We start from the raw sequence: 22,693 nt of genomic DNA on the forward strand, positions 1-22,693 counted from the left end.
CGTCTTCAGGACGACTGTTCAAGGTTTTAGCTGCAGAAAACGAAAATGCTGATTCCCCATGTTTAGTCCTGGTTCAGTCCTGGTTCAGTTCTGGTTTAGTCCTGGTTTAGTCCTGGTTTAGCCCTGGTTTAGCCCTGGTTTAGTCCTGGTTTAGTCCTGCTTTAGTCCTGGTTTAGTCCTGGTTTAGTCCTGGTTTAGTCCTGGTTTAGTCCTGGTTTAGTCCTGGTTTAGTCCTCTTCATGTGAGATGGTTCATGTGGCTCATGTGGGAGATGTTCTTTTGTGCTGGTCCATGCAGAGACTTGTTCACACAGAGCTGCTTTAAAGTCTATTCTCTGAGCCACAGGAGCCAGAGACCTGAGCCACAGGACACATGTGTGAAGAACTTCCTGGTTCTAGTCATGACCCGAGCAGCAGTGTTCTGGATGTACTGAGACAAATGCAGGAGGAGTCTCTCTAAGTCTGGGTTTGACCGTTTACCTTTGATATTTGACATTGTTTTTAGACGGTAAAAAGCTGCAGATATTACTGATTTGATGTAGCAGTTAAAATTCAAGTCTGAGTCCATTATTACCCAGAGATTTCTACATCTCCAAAGCTCAAAAAGCTCTGTTCCACCTTGTGATGTCATGAAGCGGCAGTTTTCAAGTGAACAGCTCCTTTTACCTTTAGTTTATTAGAGATAAAATGATTCTAGTGAAGGTGTATGGGGTTTAAAAACATAATGGAGCACTTCCTGTATCAGTCTGAGAGAAGAACTCGGCCTAAATATGCAGGGTTTGTGCGTTAAACATGTGTGAATGAAACAAAACACAACTCCAGGTCTGTTTTTGACGAGGAAACGACTTTATAACAGATCAGAAAATATCATAATATGGGTTTTTTTCAACTCTAAGTCTCTACATCACCAGTGTCATTCAAACAGTAGCTTCACACACACATTGTCGTATGAGAGGGTGAACATATGCTCCGAGTTAAGACCCGGGCCCTCACTACCCCCAGTGTTAAACGCCTGTAGGATTTGGGGTTTTATGTATTGAGGTCAGGCAGAAAAGCTGGTTTTGGAGCACGCAGCTTGACCCAAAAAGACATGTCAGAATCACTGCCGCACGAAGGGGCCGACGTTCACCGAAGTGACAGAAATACACCGCAGACGATCACAGGTTTTACTTTAACTGTAGAGTGTGTTTGAGAGGATATTTATTTAATATTTTTGACTATAATGAGTCAGAGGTGGTAGGAGTCTGTTACATTTACTTGATAAACTCTTAAATACAGTTGTACTTAGAGTAAATTTCTGACAAAGTACTTTTACTCCTACTGCTACAGTGTTTTTTTGTTGTTTTTTTTGTCTAAAAGTAACAAAATCATTACATTGATGTTGTTTCTTGCACCGCTCTTTTTTTGTGGTTTGAAATGTGTTTGAATACCACATTTTCTACACTGTTTAATCCGTCCAATTACATCCAACTCAAATTTTTAAACATACATTAGTTTTACAGTTAGAAGTTTTCCCTGGACCACTACTTAATACTATTAACTAATATTACAGTATTTTGAAGTAACTTTATTTTTACTTAAGTACAATTTTGAGCTTGTTTACTCTTTGGTCACACCTGAAAAAAGTAATTATTAAAGATAGACCGATATATTGGGCCGATATTTGGGCATTTTAGCGTATGGATTATCGGTTGTACATCTACATCACAGGCCGATACTTTGTTTTGGTCGATTTACTACTTAAAAAACGCACACAAAGCTTTATATTAACACTTTAATATGAAAATAAATGCACAAAACATGACTACACAGCTCTCTTAAATGTTTGTGGTAAGAAAGTACATCATTTGAGCAAAATACTGTATTTTCTGGATTATAAGTCGCTCTGGAGTATAAGTCACACCAGCCAAAAAAATGCATAATAATGAAGAAAAAAACATATATAAGTCGCATTTTTGGGGGAATTTATTTTACAAAATCCAAGACCAAGAACACAAATTTTATCTTTAAAGTCAAGTTAAGTCAAGCACCCCCGGACAAACTATGCAAAAAGAGCGACTTATAGCCCAGAAAATACGGTAATCAAAATCAAACCCACATATCGGTCCAAAAATATTGGCAGATCTTATCAATTCTGGATCCTGAACGAGCGGTATCAGCATCGGCCATGACAAACCCGTATCAGTCGATTTCTAGAAACTATAACAATAAAACCCAGTCGCCAAATACACAACAGCCACGGGTATTTGGCGTTTTGAAGAACAACCTCTTTTCCACCTTTTACTCCTTATTAACAGAGTCGATCGTGAACACGTCTGAAGGTCTGGGTCAGGTTCGTAGACGTCTTTAAACGCTCTATGTTCACGTTACTGTCCGAGCTCGTACGACAAATAGGTTTTCGTGCCTCTGTGTTTAAAAGTCTTAACTAAACACTGAAAGACGATGTGCATTTCTGATTTTCCTGCACAAACCGTCGCCTTTAATCAAGTCCAATCATCGTTGAGGGATGTAAAGACGTGCGTACGCTGGATGAACGAACGAGGTCAAGAGACACTAAACGTAAAGTAATATATTTGTATTTATTGTGATGTAAAAACACACTGTCTTCTGTGCTGTCAATGTGTAAAATAATGTGTAAAATGTAAAATTTAACTTTTTCAGACTGAGCAAATGTTGTGTTATGTCTGGGTCAGGGGGATGCAGTATACAGCTGGTGTAGTTGCACTTTGGCATCAAACTTATGATTTAACCGCTGTAAAAATGGATGAAACTATCGTATAATTGAGATATTACGAGGAGAAAATACCCAAATTCTTACATTAATAATACTAATTTTGTGTATTGGACACTTTAACATATGAATTTGCACATTTCGACACATAAATGCACTGTTTTGTTGCAGCAAATTAAAAACAACAGGGAAATAATAAAAAAACAAAACAAAAAAATGGTACAGAGACACTGGGGCGAGGTGGGTTAAGTGTCTTGCCTAACGACACAACGACAGCGTTCATGTGTGGGAGCTGGAATCGCACCGGCAACCTGTGGGTCAGTGCTAGTCCTGTCACGAAAATCACTATATCGACTTAAAGTTCAGTATATAAAAGCTGGAACAGTATTTTTTGAGGTCGATATTTCCCGATTGCACATTTTCTTTGCATTACTGAGAATTTTTGGTTATTTTTTCACTCAATGATCAAATTTAACCTGTAAAAGTTTGAATTAATAACTTGTAAAACTCATTACAGATGCGAACAAAGTGCTAAAGTGTTTCATTTTGCTGCAGCTCATGATTTTTTAACAATATCGCAGATTTATAGTAGTTTTTGTGGGTTAAATATGCCCTGGATTGTTGCGTCAGTGGCACAAATTAGTTTCAATATTATCGTTTATCATCTATAGCGATGTATCAAACTTCATAATGTGTTTATCATGACAGGACAAACACTCTACCAGCGTTTCAGTGCAGCCATTGTATAGAACGTTTTGTTATTACGCACTGTTAAAACTTAAGTATTTTATATATGACAGTAGTGATCGCACTGAAGGGCATTTTTAGAGGAAAAACTGAAACTATATCACAATAAATATGTAAAGGGGTAAATCCCAGGTTGATTAATACCATAGACTGTTTATATAAATGGACAAAGCTAACCTGCTAGCCGCTGTGTTGTAAATAGGAAGTGAGCGTGGACGCACTTCCTGCTCCAATTCACTTTACATTGAGAAATTGTCACTTCTCTCTCGTATTAACCCGCTCTACATGATCCTGGGGTTTTTATTTAGCTATTTTGTCCGTAAATCAAGATAACAGACAAATCAAGCGTCTTTTTTCATTAAGGTCGCTCCCGTTAGCCTTAGCGACAGGTTTGATTGACAGCGTTGCTAAGCGCCCGCTCCCTGCTAAACCAGCCGTGCAAGCGCAAAGGGGCGTTACCTTCAACATCCTCGCTCCAGATTGGCTCTTTGGTTGCTATGATACTCGCGATCGGAAGTCCAAATGTGAAACTCAGCTCCAAATTCGCCGCTATAACCGCTAGCCTCGATTAGCTTCGATTGAGCGGAGCGATTAATCCTGTGGAGAACTGGCTGTTGTTGCATCCATTTTAATTACAAAAGGCACTGAATACTACAACTGCTGCTATTGTTTTATTAATATTAGTATTCTGAATGTCTGTTTGCCGCTTACTGCCTGCTGTGCACGGATTGTTTGTGTATATTTTGAGTTTTGTGTCGAAAACGAGACCGAGAAAAGACTGGACCTTTGCGACTATCAATAAAAATATGCTTCTCAGTTGTAAATATAAGAGTGATGTATGTTTTTTAATGCTGTTTTCACACGAGTACATGTCTTTATGAAGTACACAGGGACTAGACCGTGACTAAACCAGGACCAACCCGGGACAAGTAGATCTTTGAAATAGTTCTTTATCTTGAGTCAGTGAGCAGTGGGGCTTCCTTAATCCACAGAGGCACACACAGTTGGCTGTCCTGAGCGGTTAGCGTAACTATTACTCGCCCCAAAATGTACGAGTAAAACTGTGTACTGTGTAGGAGTGGACAATAGTGACAAAAATGAATATCTCGTGTTGTTTTTCCCTTATTAAAAATCACCAGATCATATTTAAACATGCACTGATCTGATCCTGTCACTGGTATTTGCTGGATTGGATCTCGGCGTCCAAATATCTGATGTAAGACGATTTACTGAACTTACTCGGCCTTGAAAGTCTCTTAATATTTGAATTTTTATTTATATGAAGTTGTTTTGAAGTTACGTTAGGGAGTTTTGTTTTATTTGATTTAAAAATAAGAATAAATGCTGTTTTCAGTCTCTGCTCTCGTATCAGTTGATGTTAAGTAACAGCAGAGACTTATAGATGCTACAGAATCAGAACTTGGACTAAACCAGGACTAAATCAGGATAAAACTAGGACTAAACCAGGACTAAACCAGGACTAAACTAAACTAGGACTAAACTTGGACTAAACCAGGACTAAATCAGGATAAAACTAGGACTAAACCAGAACTAAACCAGGACTAGAATAGTACCAAACCCAGTCTACATCAGGACTAAACCAGGACTAAATCAGACCTAAACCAGGGCTAAACCAGGTCTAAACCAGGACTAAACTAGGACTAAACCAGGACTAGAATAGTACCAAACCCAGTCTATATCAGGACTAAACCAGGACAAAAATTTGACTAAACCTGGACTAAACCAGGACTAAACCAGGATAAAACTAGGACTAAACCAGAACTAAACCAGGACTAGAATAGTACCAAACCCAGTCTACATCAAGACTAAACCAGGACTAAAACAGGACTAAACCAGGACTAAACCAGGACTAATCTAAGTGTTAACACATCTTAAGTTTAGTCCAGTATGAATGAAAACAGACGGGAGCAACTAAAATGAAAACACCTAAAATGCAGAATTGTAATACAGTGAGTCTTGGGTTTAGTCAATAACAAAAAAAAAAACACTTTCAACATTTGTACATTTACCTTTTGGATATTTCATGGTAAAATACAATGTACTGAATAGGAAAACTGACTCTTGCGCCCCCATCTGGACGTAGGACACCATCACATTTGAATTTAAAAAACACAAATTGAATTGATTGAGGTCAGAAGGTAAATTAAGTGTAAAATTAACCACAAATCACTTTAAACTTTGGACAATTTCACTACAACTTCCTGTTCTTTTATTAAAATCAAGCCCAGTTTAATAATCACTATATTTCTGTGTATTTTCTACAAACTCTTTCTTCATTTCTAGTTGTAAATTGTCCCTGTGGAGGTCTCATCACCTCTTAAAGGTCAAAGCTGCTCTTACATAACCAGAGCATGTGTACAGCCGTATTAGTTTTAATGGCTGTATAAATGGCGGTTCGTTTACCTTCTGCACCCCTTTCGGAGCACAAAGCCTGGGACCCCCGGGTGCTTGGGAATGAGGCCATGGAACTGTGTCGAACCAGACGAAAGCATCTCCAGTGAGAGTCTACTGAAGTCTTCCTCAGTGTAGTGAACTGGAGCATGAAGAGCTGACAACAAACTGCAGTACCGCCATGCGACCAGCGAGGGGCGTGGACGAGCCAGAGGGGGCCGTGTCCGGGTTCTGTCTGAATAAACTGTCTGCAATGAGAGAGAGAGAGTAAATACATGTTTTGTGTTCATAAAATGCACTTGGATTTTTTTTTTTTTATATAAGATTTCATGTATTTCCTGGAGTCTGAGCCTAAACTTAACTTATTTTAACTCATATCTGAACTTTAAATCATCATGTTGCTGATCTAATGATGAAGGAATTACCTCACGTGGGCCTGATTTTGTTTCTATAAAGGTAAATAAAATGGATTAGACCAAACCAAGCCTAAACTATAAGACAATAGTTTACTAATGTACTACACAATAGAGTAAAACATCACAGCAAAATGAGACGAAACTGAAGGTGCGTTTACACTTGGGTCCTGATGTAGACCTGGTTTGGACCTGGTTAAGTTCCAGGTTTAAGTTGTAATTTTGAAGTGTACGCAGCCAGACACAAAACCCACAACTAAACCAGGACTAAACCAGGGCTAAACCTGGATTAAACCAGGACTAAATCAGGACTAAATCAGGACTAAACCAGGACTAAACCAGGGCTAAACCAGGACTAAACCAGGTCTATAACGGGACTAAACCGGGACTGAACCAGGTCTATATTGGGACTAAATCAGATATAATCAGGGCTAAACCAGGACTAAAGCTGGACTAACCAGGGCTAAACCAGGACTAAAGCTGGACTAACCAGGGCTAAACCAGTGCTAAACCAGGACTAAAGCTGGACTAACCAGGACTAAACCAGGAATAAACCAAGACAAAACCAGGGCTAAACCAGGACTAAACCAGGATTAAACCAGGACTGAACCAAGACAAAACCAAGACTAAACCAGTACTAAACTAGGACTAAACCAGGACTAAACCAGGACAAAACCAGGACTAAACCAGGACTAAACCAGGACTAAACCAGGACTGAACCAAGACAAAACCAGGGCTAAACCAGGACTAAGTATAAACACATCTTCAGTGACATATATACTTAAATATCTGATCTGTTTCTGTCGTATTCGTTGACTCAGAGTTGTCCAGTTATTTTCCTTTCACAAAAATTCATGTGTGAAGCTGTGAGGAGAATCTTGGACGGACGCAATTAGACAAGTCTGGACAATTATGGTGTGAATGACTAAACAAATGTGTTATTCATTATTTTAATATCGTCCCTGTCTCCTCTTTCTACCTCTCCTCCTCTTTCTTTAAATCCACACACCACTCGTTCCTCATCCCTTCTTTAAATGTCTTGTTTCCCTGTGTAAATATTTGTCTCTTTATCCACACATCCATCGTTCTGCCCCAGTCCCTGTGTCTTTCTCTCTCTCTTACAGTGTGATAAAGGGAGCGACAGAGCAGACTCCGCCTCCTCCATCCCTCCCTCCCTTCCTTACCCCTCGCTCGCCTGCTCCACACACTCGTTCTCGCTCCCTCTCTCTCTTTCTGTCAGTGTCATTCAGTTGTGGAGATGTGGAGTATCGTGCTGGCGTTGTGTGTGCTTTTCCAGCCAAATTCAGCGGAGGAAGGTAAGGAAATAACTTTGATTTTTAATTTAAAAGCTGCGTTTGCTGGTGTGTTTTGTGTTTTAAAGTGCTTGGGTTTGGCTTGGATTAGTTGTCTGTAAATTATAAACCAACACTTGCTCGTTTACTGGAGTGTGTAGACATGTTTCTTTGGGAATTTTTTAATATTGCATGAAATATTTAACGCATTTGCAAGGAGATAGAGCTGGGTTATAGTGACAGAAATGACATTTTTGGGAATTTTTTGGTGGGATTATAATATTAACAACAATAATCTGATTGTATTTTTGCAATTTATCAAAAATACACAGGGACAGGTCTTGATTGAGGAGATTTTACCACAGAAAAAATGAATTTACAGCTAAATTAACCCCAAAATTGTGCAGATATCCTTGTTTTTTAAGATTACACTGCGAGTTTCTTGGCACAGGTCTTGATTGAGGAAGTTTTACCACACAAAACGGGAAATTACAGCTAAATTAAACCCAAAATCGTGCAGATATCATTGTATATCCTTGTTTTTTTAAGATTACACTGTAAGTTTCTTGGCACAGGTCTTGATTGAGGAAGTTTTTCCACACAAAAAGTGAATTTACAGCTGAATTAAACCCAAAATTGTGCAGATATCCTTGTTTTATTAAGATTACACTGCAAGTTTCCTTTAAATGTATCAAATTTTTGGCATTTCTTTAAATCACAGACGATATCCTCAGCTTTATAAGTTCGCATTTCAGTTCTATACATAATATTTTGCACATTTTAATAGACAGTTACTTCAGCTGTGTACTTCTGCGTGCCGAGTTTACACAAAAGAACAGCCCAGAGCGTGCCAGGACCTATCAAATCCTCAACAAAAGAGCAGGGAAATATTGTATGAGGTTATACACAGACGGAATCCTCCACAATGTTATAATTTTACATTTCAATTCAATACCATTCCACCGACAGTTTTCCGCCACATCAACAGGCGGTTACTTTTGCGTGCACCGTTTGCACAAAAGAGCGTCCCAGAGCGTGCCAGGACCTATCAAAGCCTCGACAAAAGATCAGTGGAATATTGTTTGAGGAATATGAATAATAACATTGCGTAACCTCTTTCTGTGTCACTCACGTCCTCACAAATGTGTCAGGCGGTGCACCTTTGACCCCTCGCACAGACATCACCCGCGTCCTGGATGTGGAGCAGGTTTCCTCCACTCGTCGATAACCTGCGGACACAATGAAAGGAAAGCACTGTTATGATTTGATGTAAATTTTGCGTTTTAGCGTGACATCTACGGGTGTTTATGGTTTTAATCCTGTTTAATCGGGTCTAAATTATAGCTTTGAGTTTGTTGTTTCGCTCTGGGGATGGACGGGCTTCATCTGCAAATGCATTCATTTCAATTTGAGTTTATTTATAAAGCATTTAAAGCAAACTCAGCTGGTCAAAGTGCTTCACAAGCAAAAAACAACAACAAAAAAGGAGATATATGATGATTATTTGGGATTATTTATGTTTCGATTTGCTGTATTGCGATTTTAACGTCTTTTTTATTCTTTAAAGCACTTTGAATTACCTTGCGTACAACTTGTGCTCTACAAATAAACTTTCCTTGCCTTTTCTTGATAAAACAACGAAGAAAATACAGACAACGATTAACAATAAATGATAATATTCAAGCTAATTTATGGGCCTAAAGCAGGATTACTCCAAGAAACTACTCTAAATGCACAATATTGCTAAAAAATAATAAATAAACAGCACGATGAGACACTTTAGCGCTGAGTTTGCATCTGTAATGAGTCATGGAAGTCTTTTATTCGACCTTTTGCAGCTCAAATCTTATCATAATGCAAAGTGTAACTGTAAACAATGGGTGTTTTTAGTTTCAGTGTCGTTAGCTCCTCCCTTCAGACAGATATAAAGCAGAAATCTGACCAGAACTGAGCAGAACCAGCATGTCTTCACTCAACTTTTGTCCAGCTGATAGAATTTTTCTTTTACTCTGGATCAGACCTGGACGACTGAGGGATTACACAGAGATACAGCCGAAAAATAACCCAACAGGATGAATATTGACCATAAAAATATAGTTCCAGCTATCGATTTACTGGTAGTATCATCATGACCTACCAAACACTAAGCTCTCCTGTGTATCTAATGAGAATCAATGTAATAAATACACTGCCTGGCCAAAAAAAAAAAGTCGCCACCAAGAAAAAAAGGTCACACACTCTAATATTTGGTTGTGGCTTTGTTTCGATTTCGCTTCTGCAACGTCACATGATTTATTTCCATCCAGTGTTGCATTAATTTCTCACCAAGATGTTGCATTGATGATGGTGGAGTCTGACGCTGCACAAAGCTTCTCCAGCACATCCCAAAGATTCTCAATGGGGTTAAGGTCTGGACTCTGTGGTGGACAATCCATGTGTGAAAATGATGTCTCATGCTCCTGAACCACTCTGTCACAATTTGAGCCTTGGAATATGCCCGTGTCATCAGGGAAGAAAAAATCCATTGATGGAATAACCTGGTCATTCAGTATATTCAGGTGACCTCATTCTGCTGAGCCTAGACCGGTCCAACTGCATTAGGAGAGGACCTGTTTGCTTAGTTAAATCCAGGTGACGACTTTTTTTGGCCAAACAGTGTATAATTATGAACAACTAAGACTTTTTAGATGTAAATGGATTATGATATAAATTATAAGTTGAACCACAATTTACATTCATTTAATTTAGTATTTTAAGTTGTATTAATCTATTACAAGTGTGTTCATTTAATTCAGTATTTTTATTTTATTTTATTTTATTTTATTTTATGTATATTTTATTATATACAGTATTTAATTTTATTTATTTTATTTTTTTATAATTGGTCCAAAATGCCAATTCATTTTTTTTTTTTTTTTTTTTTTTTACTGACCCAATTAAACACTGAACCAATTTATAATGTATTAACTGTTATAAATTAAACAAATTTACTTTGACCAATTTAATATATATCATTATGATCAATTAAGAATATTTAGATGTTAATTATTATGGTATAAATTGTTGAAGTTGAACCAATGAACCTCATTAATCCATTACATTTACATTCATTTAATTTAGAATTTCAAGTTTTATGAATCTATTACAAGTGTGTTCATTTAATTTAGTATTTTTAAATTGGCCAATAATGCCAATTAATTCTTTTTTTTTTTTTTTTTTTAAACTGACCCAATTAAATTTTAAATATTGAACATATTTATTTATTATTTTATTTATTTATTTGTGTATTTATTTATTTATTTATAATTGTATTTATTTATTTATTTCAAGCACATGTATCAGGTTCACTTAAAGCACATTTCACAATTTATAATGTATTAACTGTTATAAATTAAACTCATTTAGTTTGACCAATTCCAATCAGTTAAAAATATCTAGATGTAAATGATTACGATATAAATTATAGTTTAAACCAGTGCAGTTTTAAACGCCGAGGAGAAAAAGTGCGTTTCCAGTGTCATCTTAAACCGCACTGGGAGGATGCGACAGGCCGAGGGATGAAAATACTGATCCTCTGTGATGTAAGTGGAATATTTTGACACTACATCTGCAGGTGTTTGCAGTTTTAATCAGGTATAATTGATTTAAAAACACGTAGCACTGAACGCGGCAGTTTCCTCGGTGGATCTATGGGCTCCCTCTGCTTGCTCATTATAAAAATTACTGTTATAATTTGATGTAAGCAGCAGAATATTTTGGCACCACGACTACAAGTGTTTACAGATGTATTCACTACGGATGCTGGCTTTGGTTTTACTATTTCAATATTTCAGTTATTGTTAAGCCGTAGTATAAAACACAACAGAGAAGCTGATTTAGCGTAAATTAAGCATCAAACTAAATATTTTTTAGACTTTTTTTTTAATTATCAGCTCGTTTTCATGGAGATGTTGCTGCTTTTGCCTGGAATCCTCCACAGTTAAGCATTAAACTTGTAATTTCTTTGTTAAATATAGTCAATTAAAGACATTTTCCCCCTAAAAATACAGATGTAGTGTCGCCTCTCCACAGATCTTATTTTTTAAACTTTACATAGATTTTTTACTAAATGTACACACAGATGAAGGTGGAATAATTTGGAAAAAAACAAAAAAATCTAATGCAAAGTTGATATTTTAAACGCATTTGGAAGAAATGATAGAAATATGAGATAAACTACAGGGTTTTTATGCATAATAAGGAGACACAGGGAGGGCATCTGACACACACGGACATTTCAGATCGTTTTTGTACAGATCTAAACTACAGGGTTCGTGGTTTATGCAGAATAAGGAGATTTTGTTGTTTATGGAGGAAACTGTGGTACTTCAAAAACTGCAGTCGTTGCGTTTGTTAATTGTGTTGATTCAAACAACAATATAATTCATTTTTCATTTATCTTTATTTCTCCAGGGAAAGTCCAATGAGAACAGCACATTCTCTCTTTCATGAGCGCTTTGTTAAAATACAGAACAATACAAACAAAAAAAACTAATAAAAAACTGCACAGGTTCATTTAAAACTTTAAAACAGGAGCAGGTGTGAGAATAGCACAAAATTATTAAAGTGCATTTGTGGCACCAGTGAGAAGCAAAATAACTAATACTCTGACATTAACACTGTCACTCTGCGCAGCCACGTTCTTCTGTCTCATGTGTCTGCACAGGTCGATCATTTCCACGTCGAGTTATGTTTTTATAAATCAAAAACGTAACATTTAAACTCACAACAACAACAACAATCACACTTTTGCAGAGACCCCAGACCCTGGACTGTGCCTGGTGCCGTTATCCCCTGGTGTCATGGCTATAGTATTTCGACCCCTCTGTATCTGCTCTGTGTCTGCTCTGTATCTATGTCTGCTCTGTATCTGTTCTGCATCTATGTCTGCTCTGTGTCTGCTCTGTGTCTGCTCTGTATCTATGTCTGCTCTGTATCTATGTCTGCTCTGTATCTGTTCTGCATCTATGTCTGCTCTGTGTCTGCTCTGTATCTATGTCTGCTCTGTATCTGTTCTGCATCTATGTCTGCTCTGTGTCTGCTCTGTATCTATGTCTGCACTGTATCTGTTCTGCATCTATGTCTGTTTTGTGTCTGCTCTGCATCTGTGTCTGCTCTGTGTCTGCTCTGCATCTATGTCTGCTCTGTGTCTGCTCTGCATCTATGTCTGCTCTGTGTCTGCTCTGTGTCTGCTCTGTGTCTGCTCTGTGTCTGCTCTGTATCTGCTCTGTATCTATGTCTGCACTGTATCTGTTCTGCATCTATGTCTGTTTTGTGTCTGCTCTGCATCTGTGTCTGCTCTGTGTCTGCTCTGTATCTGCTCTGTATCTATGTCTGCACTGTATCTGTTCTGCATCTATGTCTGTTTTGTGTCTGCTCTGCATCTGTGTCTGCTCTGTGTCTGCTCTGTGTCTGCTCTGCATCTATGTCTGCTCTGTGTCTGCTCTGTGTCTGCTCTGTGTCTGCTCTGTATCTGCTCTGTATCTATGTCTGCACTGTATCTGTTCTGCATCTATGTCTGCTCTGTGTCTGCTCTGTGTCTGCTCTGCATCTATGTCTGCTCTGTGTCTGCTCTGTGTCTGCTCTGTGTCTGTTCTGTGTCTGCTCTGCATCTATGTCTGCTCTGTGTCTGCTCTGTGTCTGCTCTGTGTCTGTTCTGTGTCTGTTCTGTGTCTGCTCTGCATCTGTGTCTGCTCTGTGTTTGTTTCTGGTTTGTGTCTGGTCTGCGCCTGCTCTGCATCTGCTCTGTATCTGCTCTACATCTGTGTCTGCTCTACGTCTGTGTCTGCTCTGTGTGTGTGTGTCTGCTCTGCGTCTGCTCTGTATCTGCTCTACATCTGTATCTGCTCTACATCTGTGTCTGCTCTACGTCTGTGTCTGCTCTGTGTGTGTGTGTCTGCTCTGCGTCTGCTCTGCGTCTGCTCTCCGTCTGCCGGTCATTTAATAAGTGCATGTTTTTATTGGCACATTCGTGTATAAACGTCGCTCTAAACATGGCTCACACACATCACCCAACACTCGAGAAGGTTTTTACTCAACACGCAATTACTATGAAAGACCCAGGAAGCACGACGGAAATGACACCTGTTCACGGCCCACACTGCCCCCTGTAGTTTAAGTGAGGTATCAGCAGTGGGGGAAAGTAAGAAAAAAATACTTAAGTAGATTTAAATAGATACTTTTAGCTTTACTTCGCTACGTTTTTTTAACAGGACTAAAAAATAATAGCATTTTTATTTTTGTCTGAGAGCTGGTGAAAATGCTGAGGGTTTATTTTTAACACGTTCATAATTTGAGCAAAGAAAAATATACAAATAAAAACAGCTACAAAAAAGGATTGATTTAATTGTTTTTGCTGATCAAAATTCAGCACAAATCTGTATCAAAATCACTACATTGAAGCCTTATCTGTGCGAAATACTTACTTTTTACTCTTTAAGTACATTTTTAAACAGGTACTTTAATACTTTTACTTAGGTAGATTGTTTCAGGTGACACTTTTACTTGTACTTGAGTATTTTTTTTGCCCCAGTATCTGCACTTTTACTTAAATAACAAAAAAAAAGAGTCAGTACATCAAATTTTTTCATACACAAGGTCATGTTAAATGTAAAATCCTGCCAGTACTTTCTGCAGTACATGAGCTGCTCTATTGACGTATTTATTTACTTCACTGATTTATTTATAGTAGAAAAGCCTCAGGAGCGCCCTGACATGAATGTACAGTATCAGCAAAACTACATCATATAAAAAGTCCATTACAAAAGTCGATCCATTACGTTAACAGGTGACAGCACATACAGGGGTCATAAATAGCAGCAGCAGCAGCAAAGGAATTATGGGTAATCTCATACGAGTGCATTAACTACATTTGTTTTCAAACCTAGCGCAAATATTTTAATAGTATTATGTTGTATATGTTGTTTCCTCGTCACAAACAGACCTGGAGTTGTGTTTTTTTGTTTCATTCGCACAAGTTCAACACACAAAACAACACTCTCAAACTGAAAATGCACTGTTCCACCTTGTGATGTCATCATGTGGTAATACAGGAAGTGCTCCAGTGTGTTTTTAAACTCCACACACCTTCATTTTTTTGAACAATTTAGATGATTTCAGCTCTGGAATTCGCCAATCTGCACTGTAATAAAGGTAAAAATGTAGTTCTTAACTTGAAAACTACCACTTCATGACATCACAAGGTGGAACAGAGCGTTTTGAGCTTTGGAGATGAGGACCGATTAATAATAAAGTGTTACTCAAACATGTGTGAATGAAACAAAACACAACTCCAGGTCTGTTTTTGATGCGTTAATAACATTATAACGCAGCGTAAATCTCACAAAAGTCAATTTTTCGTAATATAGGACCTATTACTTATCATTATTTGTATATCAATTTAATTAAAAAATAATGCCTCAGTACATCTAATGCAGTTTGGTTCATGTGTGTTAGACGTTACATAACCTAATTGAAAAGCTCATTTGTGAACAGGTCAGTGATGTTTGCATCTCCGGCGAACCTTTGTCATTATTAGTCCTGTCCTCATCCTAATAATATCCGAATCTGATACACAAATTATTTCTTATTTCTTCTGCTTTATACACAATTTAATGCGTGGAAAATGGTTTAATTTTAAATGACTTGAACAGTGTAGTTTTAGAGGATATTTTCTTCTATTTTCTGAACACGATAACACATTCACCATAGACTGTTTATATAAATGGACACCGCATTTGAAACAGGAAGTGATCATCAAATAAATAAAAAATAAAATAAAAAAATAAATAAATACATAAATAAAAAAACATAAATAAATGCATAAACATATAAACACATAAATAAATAAAAAATCATACATAAATTAATAAATAAAGACTAAATAAATAAATACATAAATGAATAAATAAATGACTAAATAAATAAATAATACATAAAAAACACACAAACAAGCAAACAAATAAATAAATAAATAAAAATGCTTTAACTTTAAATTACTTGAACAGTGTAGTTTCAAAGGATATTTTCTTCTATTTTCTGAACACGATAACACATTTACCATAGACTGTTTATATAAAAGGACGTAGCTAACCTGCTAGCTGCCGCATTCGAAACAGAAAGTGATCATCAAATAAATAAAAAATAAAATAAATGAATAAATAAATAAATACATAAATAAATAAACAATACATAAATAAATGCATAAACATATAAACACATATATAAAAAATAAATTCATAAATAAAACACCTAATTAAATACATAAATGAATAAATAAATGACTAAATACATAAATAAAAAAATAATACATAAATAAATGCATAAACATATAAACACATAAATAAAAAATACACAAACAAACAAACAAATAAATAAATAAATAAAAATGCTTTAAATTACTTGAACAGTGTAGTTTTAAAGCATATTTTCTTCTGTTTTCTGAACACAAAACTAGATCTGTCATGATAACACATTTACCATAGACTGTTTATATAAATGGACGTAGCTAACCTGCTAGCTGCTGTATTCCAAACAGGAAGTGATCATGGGTGCGCTTCCGGGTCCATTAACTCTGGCTCCAATTCACTTTCTATTGAAAAACTGTGTCCCCTCTCTCTGTACCTGCTGCTGTCAGATGCTTCATTTTGGTCTTAAATGTTCGTACTAACCCGCTCTACATGATCCTGGGGTTTTTATGTCACTATTATGTCCGTAGATCAAGTTATGAACATTGATAACAGACAAATCAGGCGCCTTCTTCCCCTGAGGTAACTCCTGTTAGCCTTAGCAACAGGTTTGATTGACAGCGTTGCTAAGCTTTGCTATGGGTGACGTCACACTCACTTAATCCACTTCTTTATACGGTCGATGCCATCAAATAACTAACAGAATGAACCAACAATTCGCCAGAGAAGTGACTTATTCAGCCCCGTACAGCTCAAATTGTAACGTATAACAACAAAAATATAAAAAAAACTCCCCATTTTTACAAACACAAACATATATAGTTCAAGCTTTCATATACTGAACAAAAAGTCAATGTAGTGATTATCATGATTATCAAGTTAGTCACGTCAAACTTTGAACTTTGAAAGACTAAACCAGGGCTAAACCAGGACCAAAACTAATCTACATTAGAACTTAAACTGGGTCCAAACCAGGACTAAACCAGGAACCAAACGTGAACACGAGGGGTGGGACAGGACGCACTTTCTACAAGACGAGACGCAACATGAGAACGAGGGAAAGACAAACAAAATGACATAATTAAAGATAAATTCTGTTCACAACTTTGGCCTCACAAATTTTTTTATGTAATATTTTTCTGTCATTGTAACTAAAGCTTCTCAAGTTCAGCGCTCCACCAGCTGAGCTACTGTCGCCCAAAATACAGGTCAAGCGCCCACTGATCCAAGGGCTGAAGGGTTTGAATGCTGTTGTTGTGTCCTTGGGCAAGACTCTTACCACGCCTCACCCCCAGTGTATAAACGTGTGTGTGTATGGGTGAGTGGTTCCTTCATGTAAAGTGCTTTGAGTGTTTTGAAGGTGGAAAAACGCCATATAAAAAATGTGACCTTTTACCATTTTGTCCAATGCAAATGTAAAAACACGGGGGAAAATTTCACAAAGACTCTCCTCATGGATCTTGTGGCATTTCTGTGTGAAAACTGTGAAATCTGAAGAGTTTAAAAGCCGTTCTGGTCTATAAACACTGTGATACCTGCATCAGATTACCAAACTGTTAATCTATGGTTATAAATAAATAAATGAACAAATTAAACACATAAATGCATAAACCAACAAACAAACAAATAAATAAATACATTTTAAAAAGCTCTTCTAGTCTATAAACACTGTGATACCTGCGTCAGATTACTGAATTGTTAATCTATGGTAATAAATAAATACATAAATAAATAATCAAACAATTAAACACATAAATGCATAAATAAATACATAAACATAAATAAATAAATACTTAAATACATAAACACATAAATAAATAAATAAACAAACAAATAAATACCTGCATCAGCTTGCTGAATTGTTAATCTATGGTTGTTATAATAAATAAATAAATAAATACATAAATAAATAAAAAAAATTAAATACATAAATGAATAAGCAAATAGATAAATAAATACATAAACATAAATAAATACATAAATACACAAATATATAAATAAATAAACAAATAAACAAATAAACTCAAAAATAAATTAACAAATAAATACATTAATACATAAAACATAAATAAATAAAATAATAATGCACACATAAATATATAAACAAACACATGAACAAATAAATACATAAATGCATAAACAAATACATACATAATACATAAATATATACTTAAATAAAAGGATAAATACATAAATAAACACATAATTAAATACACAAATAAACACATGAATAAATAAATAAATACATACATAAATAACATATTGTCTTGTGAGATCTCGTCCCGTCCCTGCTGAACACGCCCACACAAAGGTCGGGGTCACTGACCTAAAGTACCACCTCCATTTTCTTATTTTCATGTTTTCATCTTGTTTCGGTCGTATTCCACAGATCCGGAGCTTTGTGACAGATGGCCCTGACACAGATGAGCCGGGGCAGAGTCGGCCGCACTACTGCCCCACTGACTCCTCTCGATGTGCGTAATTGAAATAGAGCTTAATACAGTATTAACCCAATAGCATGAAGGGCCATATAAATCCACATTATAAAGCGGGCGTCCTGTTACGGCACGCACTGGAGGATTTGGTGTCTGCCTCAGCTTTCATCACAGTGAATGACGCTAGTGTCTGGACCAACTGGCTGCTAATGCATTTGCTGTCATATTAGGCAAGTCTGTTCACCAGCAGTTTGTTTGTTTAGCGGCGGTGCAGGAACAGCTCAGTTTTGTTACTTAAAAGTCCTAAATTACACAAAATGGACTCTTGTAGCTTTAATCCATGTTATAATGTTGTTACCTGCTCAAAAACAGACCTGGAGTTGTGTTTTGTTTCGTTGACACACGTCTGAGTAACATTTTATCATTAGTCTGTAACATCTCCAAAGCTCAAAATGCGATGTTCCACCTTGTGATGTCATGAAGTGGTAGTTTTCAAGCTCCTTTTACCTTTAGTTCAGTAAAGATGGACAATTCCAGAGCTGAAATGATCCAAATGATTCTATACATGAAGGTGTGTGGAGTTTAAAAACACAGTGGAGCACTTCCTGTATCACCACATGATGACATCACAAGGTGGAACGGAGTGTTTTCAGTTTGAGAGAACAACTATGCAGGAGATCACAGCTCCAGGTCTGTTTGTGATGAGGAAACAACATAACAGAAGATAGTGAACAGATACAGAGGTAAAACGTTACTCAAGTAAAAGTTTGCTCAAATCTACTCAAGTAAAAATATTTAAGTACCCGTTTAAAATTGTGCTTTAAGAGTAAAAAGTAAAAGTATTTCACACAACTGTTGTTCATTTGTTCAAGTGTAAATATTGACTCTAAATGACACATATTTTGGTCGACAATAACATTACAAATCAATTTCTTCATTTTTCCTATGAATTTTGTGTTTTTATTTTTGTTTTGCTCAAAGCCGAAGCTTGAGCTCGAAAACTTTAGACAGGATTTTTCCACAAACATGGTCAAAATACCCCCTCAAATCATCTGAAAAGTGCTTTTACTTTTGAGTCCTGTTCACAAATGTAGTGGAGTAGAAAGTACAGACACTGCTCTCAAATGTAGTGACCGAAAAGCAAAAAGTACCAACTGTAAAATGTACTTAAGTAATGCGCAGATACCTAAAAATTCTACTCATGTACAGCACTTTACTACTTGTACTTCGTTACCTTCCATCACTGCTGTTATGTGACAACAACTAGTGTTTTTTCATCTGACTGAGGTATAAAAGATGTATAAAGTTCACATATTAATCTGTTCTTTTGCTCAGTGTTTAAAAATCATCCACGCAGTTTTTGACAAGCTGTTAACAAAGATCTGCACTTCCTGTTGTGAGTGTGAGACTTTCTCATTTCAGATTCAAACTGCTGGATATTTACGTGAGGTGTGGACATTTTCACTTTGCATACGACGCCTTAAAGAGACGCCGAGTTCGTTATTCAGTCGACGATGGTGATTATTCGTTGGTTGTTTTCAGATTCTACATGTTGTATTCTCAGATGGAGGCAAGACACAGTGTTTTCTATTGATTACGTTGTATTTTACCATGAAATATCCAAAAACGGATCATTTCTATCCATGAATAGACCCAAGAACTCACTAAAATACAACAAAAATCTGCATGAAAAATAATAAAACTGACTGAAAAATAATCATCTTAAGCCTTAAATCTAGCATTAGATTTTAAAAAGTAAGCCTAAAAGCATCACATTAATTTCACTGTCTAAATGTTGTGGATTAAAAAACTCAAAACTCAAAAAGTAGCAGGGTTTATTCACAAAAACACAAAGGCCGAGTGCTGGGAGCTGGGTCTGGTCCACAAACAAACAAAAATTGGAAAAAAAATGTAACGAAACGAACTACGTCAATCTGCTGCAAGACAGTTTAAAATATGATGGATATGAATAATTATAATTTTAATGTTATGAACAAATCCCATGTTTAAACAACTTTAATATAACTGTACTTTGTTATCAGTGAAAACAAGTACGATCTAGTGCAGGGGTGTCAAACAAAATTTCACGGAGGGCCACATCAACAAAATGGTCGCTCTCAAAGGGCCAGATGTAACTGTAAGATAGTGTAAATGTAACTAAATGTAACCAAATGTAATGTAAAATAAATGCAATTACTTTTTAATCTTGTTAATTAACCATTTCTATATTTATTACTTATTCAAGATACAAATATTGCATATGGATTTGCAGAGATATGAAAAAAATGGCTGTGTAACTGTGTATCTAATGATAAACTGATATTTTAAGACAGTCAAACCTTTTAATTTACCTTGTTGCGGGCCACATAAAATGATGTGGCGGGCCGCATTTTACCCACGGGCCTTGAGTTTGACACATGTGATCTAGTGGAAACATTATGGAAGAGCAGGGACGTCGATCCCGGGACAACAGACCCCTTTGTCCTCCCCTTTCAACGCCCCTGTGGTTAAGTACTTTTTTTCCTGCACATTCTGGTGATTTAACGGCCATTATCTTTGTTGGCGATTATCACAATTATATAAAATGTCCCACGAAACATTATTGCGTATCCTTTTTATCACGATAAACGATATTATTGGTCGTCGTCTGATCTTTACTTGATGCTTAGCTTTTCTATAAACAGCCTATGGATTCGAGTGCGACATATTGTACTACCGTAATAATATCATGGCACTTTGAGTAAGACATAGGATTGCGTGTTAGCGTTGGATTATGGGAGCATATTGAAGGGGCAGCCAGCGCAGAGGGAGGCGCAGGAGGGGGGGAGGCGCAGGAGGGGGACGACGCACACCTGATGCCCCACAGCTCTCCCTCATGGATGAGTGGAGCTGTGCTGAAGCTCACTCAGCTAAGCACATCACAAATTAACCTCCTTTCATTAGTGAAACCTGACCCCCGTCTGCACAAATATGTCGGCCGCCCTTTCGCCCTGAGAGAAACGAGGCTAACGGAAAATACAGGAGTTTAGATGTTACTCGAGGAATATACGGTTTGATCAGGGTTTCCTCAGAGTTTTAAGTTTTCTGTTACGCAACATTTTAGTCTCGATGCTAAAGTTTCAAACTCGATTTCGACTAAGGACCGAGGAATACTTGATACTCAATAGCAAAACCACAATGATAATAAAAAACACTCATTCTTTAGACGATAGAATGTGATTTTCAACATTAAATAGTAGTTTTTTGGCCTTAAATCTGTGTAATCCCTCAGTCGTCCAGTAGGTTTCATAGTGGTCCATGGGCGAACACTAGTTTATGTGTCTTAAATTTGTTCAAAATCACTCTAAAACTTCAGGAAAGGTTCATTTTTGTCCTGTGAATGTGCTGCTTTTCGTATCAATACCTGCTCAAATGAGTGTTTAGTTTCTATACCAGTTTTAGTATTGATTCGTATCTGATTTTTGATACTTTTTACAACATTACAACATGTTTGAGGACATTTTCCCACTCAAAAGACATAATATTTCATTTGGAATTGTTAATCGCGATGGCAACTGTCCTTATTTCTCATCATTTTGAAACCCATTGATAGCTTTTTTATTATACCAGGCCAAAAAAAACTATTATAAGACGTGTTTTATATTTGTCCGCCTACGTTTTCAGTCCACCTGCCAGTAAAAGAACAGGAATGGTTTAAAATTAATAGAATTTCTCATATATACTCATACAAGGCTGAACATTTTTGGAGAAAATCGATTTACTGGTACTTTACTTTTTTGACAAGCGATTGTGATTAGAACGTGTTTTCCATCCAGCGTTTTTAGAGATAGAGAGATTTAAATGTGAAACTAGCACTTAAATCCCGTGTATTTCAGAACGTGTTGGTACTTGGTAGAAGTCTAAACTACAGGGTTGACGGTTCTTAAATGGTAAAGGGTAAATTGCCACGTTTTTATACAGCACTTTTCCACTTTGAAGCGATTTGCAACAACCACTCACTCATTTCCGCGCACATCCACACACCGGTGTACACAGACACTACGGGAGAGTGGGGTTAAATGTCTTGCCCAAGGACACAATGACAGTGTTCGTCGGTGGGAGCTGGAATCAGACCTGCCGTGCCCCAGTTCAGTCGCTAACGAAGCTAACGAAAGGCGCTCCTCTGCGTAGCCAACCTCCGTCTGTGTGCTTACGTTACGTCGTCTAGCAACCGTGACAACTGCTGACTCCATTTTTCTCGAGTAGAAGAAGTGACGCGCGGTGTACGATGGGATATAGAAGTGCGCGAAGATTGCTCGGGTGCACGCTTCGTTCACGGCCGATCATCATGGAAACGGGGCGCATTTGTCGGCTGCGTTCGTCGGTCGCGTGAAACGGGACGGGCTTTGTCGCGCCGGAAGTGACGTAAGTGTCCTTTAAACGCAACCGATGAATTGGGA

At 37.0% G+C, this 22,693-nt stretch overlaps 1 protein-coding gene across 1 annotated transcript in view; it reads left to right on the forward strand.

Moving 5' to 3' along the window:
- The first annotated feature begins 5,885 nt into the window (after window positions 1–5,885).
- ephb6 (eph receptor B6) overlaps window positions 5,886–22,693 on the forward strand; it is a 133,305-nt gene continuing 116,497 nt past the window's right edge. The window contains exons 1-2 of the mRNA XM_033981041.2: window positions 5,886–5,995; window positions 7,437–7,618. Of these exons, the coding sequence (XP_033836932.2) occupies window positions 5,886–5,995; window positions 7,437–7,618 (292 nt within the window). The remainder of the gene's footprint in view (window positions 5,996–7,436; window positions 7,619–22,693) is intronic.

Source organism: Periophthalmus magnuspinnatus, chromosome 16 (assembly GCF_009829125.3).
Source record: "Periophthalmus magnuspinnatus isolate fPerMag1 chromosome 16, fPerMag1.2.pri, whole genome shotgun sequence".
In the NCBI taxonomy this organism is placed as follows: domain Eukaryota; kingdom Metazoa; phylum Chordata; class Actinopteri; order Gobiiformes; family Gobiidae; genus Periophthalmus; species Periophthalmus magnuspinnatus.